Source organism: Amyelois transitella, chromosome 12, assembly GCF_032362555.1.
Source record: "Amyelois transitella isolate CPQ chromosome 12, ilAmyTran1.1, whole genome shotgun sequence".
Classification (NCBI taxonomy): Eukaryota; Metazoa; Arthropoda; class Insecta; order Lepidoptera; family Pyralidae; genus Amyelois; species Amyelois transitella.
In genome coordinates this window covers 1,340,994-1,349,979 of record NC_083515.1, presented here as the reverse complement: position 1 = coordinate 1,349,979, position 8,986 = coordinate 1,340,994, and the positions used below count along the sequence as shown (strand labels likewise).

General features: G+C 33.2%; 1 protein-coding gene across 1 annotated transcript; it reads left to right on the top strand.

The window, feature by feature from the left end:
- Positions 1 to 3,521: 3,521 nt before the first annotated feature.
- LOC132902354 (uncharacterized) lies at positions 3,522 to 7,339 on the top strand. Its single transcript, XM_060947043.1, has 2 exons — positions 3,522 to 4,119; positions 4,471 to 7,339. Exon 2 carries the CDS (start codon positions 4,478 to 4,480, stop codon positions 6,872 to 6,874), a length of 2,397 nt encoding a protein of 798 aa, XP_060803026.1. The 5' UTR covers positions 3,522 to 4,119; positions 4,471 to 4,477; the 3' UTR covers positions 6,875 to 7,339.
- Positions 7,340 to 8,986: the final 1,647 nt, after the last annotated feature.

Below are 8,986 nucleotides of genomic sequence, written 5' to 3'. Positions count from 1 at the left end.
GTGTTTTTTCGATAACGTTCTCGGATATATTTCGAAAATCATCTCATAGACTAAAAAAGTGGGTATAATAGCCATTAGTTTTATACTCATTCACAACTTTTAATGTAGACAACGTGCATTCGTCCACGATTTAGATATAAGAGATCTAAATTTGTAAATTGCCACTTCTTTATTTTAAAAATAAATAGTTTCACAATAGTCACTGAAGCCAGACCAAATCAGGGAATGAGTATCATTAGCTCAGTGGGTGCGCAGCCTTCTAAGCCGAATCCGATAACTTAATTACGCGTCGTAAGGACGTAAGTAAATTTCATACGAGGGTGTGCTCCATCCCCTCCCCCCACCCCCCTTAGAACCCCACTTCCGTAATTTTTGTCCTTATTAAATTTAATTCTATAGGCTTCATTGTACTTTTTGTAATGGAGTTGAGACGCCAAGAGGCCTATATGTCGCATGTTACAAAAATAAACATAGGTATTTTATTACATACTCATAATAACGTTGCGCATCGTTACCCCTTTATTTAGCCACGTTCAGCTATAGCAATGGCGTACTTATTCCATGAAGGATCTCTTCCAGTCAACCGGCAAACAATAAAGGAAATAGATAATTCGGTAAAAAGCGGTAAGTCAATGTGTTATTAGCAACAATATAATAATATACTAACAGAAATACAGATAGTAGACATATATCTATCCACTAAATACAGTAAAAGTTTCTATATATATATGTATAAGTAATAAGTATAAGTATATTATAATTATAAGTAATAAATAAATAAACATACATAAACTAAGATAAATTTCCTGACATTCGATCTAGGTGCTCAACTAGACAGGAACTTACTCGTAAATATGTACATTATTTTTAAATATGTTGAGGGTCTGTGCTTTAATACCTGTATTATTTAGAAATAGCATAATGCAACGCGAAAGTATAAAACCAGTTAAAAATAGAAACTAAAAATCTAACAAAGGATAGCTATGAATTAACATATAGAGTACTTTTTATTCTGATTTTATGCAAACCCTTCTGTCGCGACTTACTACGAATACGGGCAAATGGGTAACAAGAAAAATAATCCGGTGTACCTTTATCTACATAGAAACTAAAAGCTCTATATTTTATTTATTATATTTCGCCGTAATATTTCAATCCACAAAAGCAAAAAGATTAATGTGAGACATCTTTTGGTCGTAAATCAATCCCCATGCGACAAAGGTTTATGATACTAAATTACCATATTAATATATTATGTACGAGAACGGTCGAATGTTTCCCGTATTAGGTATGTTTTCCATCGACGTAATGCAATAGGATTACATGCGATATAAAAATTCCATGCTGGTCTGAAAGCGATGAAAAAACTACTAGTGTAGATTGTAAAAGTTGATCAAAGAAAAGGTTAGGTAATGATCGTAGGATTCGTCCTAAGCTAAAAAATTGTTACTAATTCAATCTTTGTTATCCTTTTCCATTAAGCCATATAACTGAGCGTGGCTAGCAACCTATCACTATTTAAATAAATAATAATAAATAAATATAAACGGGACAAATTACACAGATTGAGTTAGCCTCGAAGTAAGTTCGAGACTTGTGTTACGAGATACTAACTCAACGATACTATATTTTACAATAAATATCTACTCATATAGATAAACATCCAAGACCCAGGCAAATCAGAGAAAGTTCGTTTCTCATCATGCCTTGGCCCGGATTTGAACCCGATATTCGAATTCGGGATTTAAATCTCAATTCCATCACTAAGCCAAACAGTTACGCTAGCTGAACTAACTTTCAGTCTTCCAAAGACTTTTGGTTCTGGATACCTTGCAAGGTATATAGGCGTTATTATATGTATGTATATACGCTTATGCCGTTTTAGAACTTTTAAAAAACATACTCTACGTATAGAATATCTCGACACTGGATGCAGACCCTCACACTGCCATACGGTGCAGCCTACTGCCGTGTTCGAAGACCCGTCAAGCGTGAAATTGACATGGCGGGTAATTTCAGCGGCAACGGTGCATTGTATGTTGTTTCAAATATTATATAGTATTACTAGCTGTCCCGGCAAACGTTGTTTTGCCATAGAAATAACTAGCTGTGCCCGCGACTTCGTCCGCGTGGAATAGTTATTTTGGGCATCATTGAAGCCCTCAAGGATAAATAATCTATCCCGTTTTTTTATCCGTAACTGTGTAAATTTCTGTGCAATGAAGATATTACAAACAAGCAAACAAACAAATTTATTTATTTTTTGTGCAGTTATTACCCTGATGGGATACCCAGACTATGTTACTCCTAAAGATTTTGTATATTTTTGTGCCGATTGTCATCAAAATCAATCTAGTTTGTTTTAACTACTTTTGAGTATATTTTACAATTTATATAGGTATTATGTTTACTATTAATACCTCTTAACCCTATTGTACCTACATAAGTCCCACGTAAACGGAAATTTGTTAGAATTTTCAATAGAATAAAGTTAAATACGAGATCAAAGTATTTTAATTAAAAATATCTTAAAGTCGACTTTCCCATACAAAACAAAACAAAACGAGTAATAAACAAAGAATCTCACTGAATGTTATGTTTGGAGTTCGTGTACGTTATTGGAAAAGTTCTTATTAATATTATGTTTCGTACACGACACGTTATTAATGTTACGAGCTGCAATAACAATAATAATAATCATTAATTAGCACTTTGACAATAACTCAAAACAAGTGAAAAGGTTGAATAGAGAGATGAAATGAAAAAAAAAATACATCAATGTGGTAACAGAAATGTTTATAATAAGCTCTTCAATATTAAGTATATAAGTATCGTGTACTACAATTAATATATTAAATGCTACTGCATATAATTTTGTGCACTTAAATATATAAATAAATCATGAGACAGAAGATATCGATAAAACTGATAAAGGCGATAAAATAGACTAACGGGAAACAAAAAAAAATGAATTCGGAACTATCTACTGAATTTTTGATAATTTAGATACAAAAAATCTCTATAGATGGCGTTGACTGATAATTTTTCACATGTGGTATAGCAGAATGAAATTTTCAGTAAGGCATTTCTAATAAATTATTGTACAATTGTAAAATGCTTATATAGCAATGCGGTAACTCATCACTATTTATTGAGATTTTCCCTAATTATCCACCTGTCACGTCCATTATCACTTTTTTGCTGAGATCACGGCAAATAGAAATGTAGGCATCAAAAAGAGGCGCAATTTTCTGATAATTTAAATACGAAATTTAATCATTAAAAACAAAAACATCACGCAGATATCTTAAAAAGAAAATGGCCTGACTTTAGCCACGAAATAACTAAATTTGCAATCAACCAGTGTCAACAATAGCCGAATCCCCGGCTATTCTATCTTGTTTATTCGCAGAAAAACGTCGGTGCTCGCTCAAAATTAAATAAAAACACGTATTAATTTGAGCGGGGACCGCAATGGGTATTTCCCAAAAGTGCTTTAAATCCGGGGTTATACTGCCCTGCTAAGCGCAAAAGCGGTATCTCAAAAAAAATCGTAAAATTGATTTTTATGCCATCGGATAGCTTTAAAAAATACGCATCTACTGGACTAAGCCATTTAGCACTATCTTGTTCAAAACGTATGAAAAAACCTTAAGAAAGATTTTTCTATCTCAGTTTTACCATATATCACTAAGGGTGTTAGAGGTATATTAATATTACGTAGGCAACCAGCCGCAAATTTAAATATCGCTAAAATTCTTAAATAAATACACAACTTTTGCTTAGCCGATAAGCGGTAAGTAGGATGAGTAAAATCAGTAATGAGTTACCGCTATAATGCTTAGTATTTTAATGCTTGCATAATACGCAAACTGTTTTGAATTAGTGAGATACGGTTGCAATAGCAAAATTAAATTAGCCCTTATGGTTTTACTGGATAAGATCGAATTTCTAATACATTTTACAGTGATTTATCCCTGCCCTTGGCAAATTCGTTCGCAAATTCGTGTCATAACTTGTTTGTTTTTGTTGTGAAGAGGTCATGATATTTGTGCAAAATTGAGAAAAAAACTGTAAATTAAGGTGCTTAATGGGGTCACTTCATACATTGACATTCAGGTAAGTCCTATTAAATATTATTTTAGCATTTTGTAACCATAATCATTGCAAAATTAGAAATTTTGTGTTAAACTTTCTTGCGGTTGGCGTGCGCGCCCTCGTACGCATTCGTACTTAGCAAAATTGACCTTGATCTACCAGAACATAAAGTAAATTATTTTTAATCATATTTTCCCAGCCATACGGTTATTGTTGTTCCGATGATAATAAGTTGATTTGCACTTTACATTACGTAAGTGCAATATTTTAATTTATTTCCCAAATATATAATTTGTATTATGTTTGTTAAAGATAACTAAACGTTTTTGATGAATAAAATAATTCAGTTATACTTATTAAATATTGTTACAGATAAACCATGTCGCAAAGAAATACGAAAATGATGATGCTTTTAGCACAAAAAAATAAGGCGTTGAGGGAAAAGTTTAAGGAATCCAAACAATTACAACGTAATATTAAAACGATCGATCCCGACTTTTTTCCTACTAGTGATTCAGATGATGATCCCGCATTTTCAAGATTCAACAGTGCTGATCAATTACTAGCTCCGATTCTTCCTTCCTCAAATGGTTTCGACTTTGAAGATTCACATTTTTTATCGGGTCCGTGTACATCAAACGTTGATTATTTCGCTATGCATCAGGATGATCAAAACACAGAAATCGGGAATAACAACAAATCCCCTAACTCGTTGATCACATTGACAACTGTGCCAATTATTGAACATAATGATTTAAGTGACATATCATCGCCAGGCTTTTGTTTTAATACACACAACATACACAATGTTTTTAATTGCGGTAATCCAGAACCTTTGATCACAGATACTATTGAAGATCAACAAAGATCCTGTATTTTTCAAGATGATACAGAAAAAATATTGATAACTGCTTCCGATAATACTATTTGCACTTCTGAATCTCTTAGGAATAATTCAAATGTGATAAGTGTTCAATACGAAAAATCTGTTGAGAATTCATCTCAAGGACACGAAGTGACACCAAATGATAATCTTAGGGACACCGAGAATCTGACACAAAACGAGATAGCTGATGGAAATACACATAATCTTACAACTTATACTAAGGCCGGTACAATTAGGAAAAGAAAAAAACACGACCAACCTCTCAAAGTCAGAAATGAAGTGAAAAAAAGTGAGATTAGAGAGAAACATAACGTTAAACCACCCTGTCCTGCTTCATGCAAAAAGCAGTGTATCCAAAATATATCGGAAGAGCAGCGAAAAATTATAAATGAGAGCTTCTGGAGTTTGAATGACAAAGAGAGGAAGGCTTATATGCTGCATCACACCTCAGCTAAATCTGTGAAACAAAGAACAGTAACAAGATTTGAATCAGAGGAGTACAGAAAAAAAGTAAGCTACAGTTATTCACTTAAGGACGTGCTCGGTACAAAGTATGGAGTATGTAAAACCTTCTTTTTGACAACTTTGGGCTACAAATCATCTAATGACAAACCTTTACATACGGCTTTGGCCAATTCTAACGACACGGTTGCACCACCAGTAGACAAAAGACTGGGAGCTACTCCTCACAATAAAATTGAATCTACTCCTATTAAGGAACATATAATGAGCTTTGAGCCGAGTATATCTCATTACAGGCGTGAACACGCTCCCAATCGCTTATACTTGCCCAGTGATTTGACAATCAGTGCGATGCATAAAGACTTTTTAGAAAAAAATCCGTCTTGCAAAGTATCTTACGATAAATATCGAGAAGTAGTCGCAGAATTAAATATTTCTTTTGTAAAGCTTGGCCACGAAGAGTGTGAGGACTGTGAAGAGTTCCGTTTACACGATGATACACATACCAAAGAAAACCTTAAAGAAGACTGTCTAGGTTGCACGAAGTGGAAAAGTCATAACAAACGGGCATACATGTCCAGAGAGCAGTATAAATTAGACAGTGAGCTAAATGAAACTGATACTGTTGTATATTCTGCTGATTTACAAAAAGTTATCATGCTGCCCAGGATAGACATGTTCAAAACTGCTATTTTTACTCATAGGATAGTGGTTTACAACGAAAGTTTCGTGTCAACTGGTCAAGGCCGAAAAGATTTGAGTGTTTTTCCTGTACTATGGTATGAAGGGTTGTTTGGACGTTCCAAAGCCGAAATTATAAGTGCATACTATCAATTTTTTATTTTTCATCGGGATAAAAAAAATATCATACTATGGGTTGATAATTGTTCCTCCCAGAACAAAAACTGGACGTTTTTTTCTTTCTTAATTTATATTATAAATTCTAAGGATATCAACGCCGACAAGATTGTCATCAAATATTTTGAATCCGGCCACACCTTTATGTCAGCTGATAGTTTCCATCATAGGGTAGAGCTGTCCATAAAACGCATGAAAAACAAAATTTATGATTTCGCAGATTTTTCTCAGGCAGTTAGCACTGCAGGAAAAAATGTAAAACTTAAAGAGATGAACATGCAAGACTTTTATGACTGGGATGATTATACCACACAATATGCACTGTCTCGAATTAAACCGCGTCCATATGTCAGCGAAATGGTTGAAGTTGAAGTTAAAAGAGGCAGTTTTGATATCACCTACAAAACAGGATTCGATCAAAATGCAATTACTGCTAGCATTATAGGAAAAAAAAATTTTAAAAAGTCATGTCTTGCCTCCACCAAAAAAGAAAACTGCTCCGGAAGGAATTTCAAGAAACAAAAAAGAAAATATTTTGAAATCTTTTCAAAATATAATACCACAAAATAGAATGTCCTTTTGGAGAGAACTCCCTACTTTTGACTAATAAAATTCCTTCCAAAAACCGTTTGTTTTTAAATATTTTTTTATGTAATTTCAAATTTTAATAATAAAAAAACGTTATATATATACTTTAATTGTTTTTTTTTTCAAATAATACATATTTTATTCGATAGAAAATACATTCCTTTTTGTATACACACATGTTTGAGAAGAGCTAACGAAAAAGCGGTATCTCAATTTTAATTCTATAGTTTACTAAGCGGTGTAACCGTATCTCATGAATAAAGTACATTATTATACATTTTTGATAATTTAACTAATGTGATAACAAATACACCCTATATAATATATAAATAATATTTAACAAATAAAAAAAACTATACATAAAGTATATATATAACTATTTTTACATAACTTCAATTATCTCAAAACTCGCTTTCTTTGAGTTACCGCTTTTGCGCTTAGTTGGGCAGTATAGGTAATATTGAGAAAAAAACAAAAGTAAAAACTATTGAGATTTCTTTGTATGAATATGTATTTTTCTTTATAAATTTAAAAAACAAATCGATAAAAATAACTTAGGTATATATGCAGGTATAAAAAACAAAAACTAACGTTAAAGTAAACTGACCCTGTAGCATGACACGCGCGATGCCGTTTTTATCGCGTAAACTATCGCTGCCTCGTTGACAGTCGAAACGGCGATAGCTTATCGCGCGATCAAACCGATGTCGCGAGTTCTATGCTACGGTGGTTGGAAGAAAAAAACAAGCTTCTCTAAGCTTTTCTTCCTGCTCAGATTATAAAAGCCAGTTAAGCGAAAAGCTTATAAACTTTAGTCTATTTTCTAACAAATAGTATATGAGATGCATACAAACATACATACATACATACATGGAGTCACGTCTTTATCTCTCGCGGGGTAGACAGAGCCAACAATCTTGTAAAGACTGATAAGCCACATTAGGCTGTTTGGCTTAATGATAGAATTGGGATTCAAATGGATAAATAGATACTTATATATATTAGATAGATATATTTGGATTAAATAAGAGATGGTTCCCAGAATTTCTCGCAAGGACGGTAATTAATGGGATTTTTTGTTTTACGCGGGCGAAACTTTAATGAAATAATAAATGCATACTTTATGAATGGCGAAAATTATTTCGGCTGTAAACAACCGCCCAGTTTTACTTGTGAAATTTCTAGAATTTTCGTTAGAGACGATCAAAGAAAACAACTTCATTAATTTCTCCGCCGAATTCTAACTTCAACTATGTATAAAGTTAGCACGGGAATAAATTTCAATATGAATTTCATTTGTGTAGTTAGTATGTTTCCAACTTTCGCGACGTAACTTTCAAATACAATTTATGTAGACTGTGTCTTACAATACCTAAAGATGACATCACTATAAGTCATCACTATTTTTTTTTATGTATTACCAACCAACTTGGGGCGAAAATACATTTTTTGTATGTTAAGCTTGCCGGCTTTTTAGCCGGATTAAATTGAGTTTTAAATAGTGACAGGTTGCTAGCGCATCGCCTTAAAAAAGAATCTCAAATTTTATAACCTATTCCTTAGTCGCCTTTTACGACATCCATTAGAAAGAGATTGCTTACATACATATATACATGTTTTTTTTTTTTTTTGAAATTACACAGATTGAGTTAGCCTCGTAGTAAGTTTGACACTTGTGTTACAAGATACTAACTCAACGATACTATATTTTTATAATAAATACTTACATAGATAAACATCCAAGACCCAGGCCAATCAGAGAAAGTTCGTTCCTCATCATACCCTGGCCGAGATTCGAACCCGGATATATACATATAGTCACATCTATATCCTTTGCGGGATAGATAGAGCCAGCAGTCTTAAAAAAACTGAAAGGCTACGTTCAGCTGTTTGGCTTTAATATAGAATTGGGATTCAAATAGTGACAGGTGGCTTGCACATCGACTAATAATCCCAAGTTTATAAGCCTATCCCTTAGTCGCCTTTTACGCCGTCCATGGGAACGAGATGGACTGGTCCTTCTTTTTTTATATTGGTGCCGGGAACCACAAAGCACTTTTTTTTTAATTCAAATTTTTTATTCATTTACTTACT

What these genes read in the sequence shown, in the direction of transcription:
- LOC132902354 (XM_060947043.1), top strand. Translation starts at nt 4,478, where the DNA reads ATGTCGCAAAGAAATACGAAAATGATGATGCTTTTAGCACAAAAAAAT.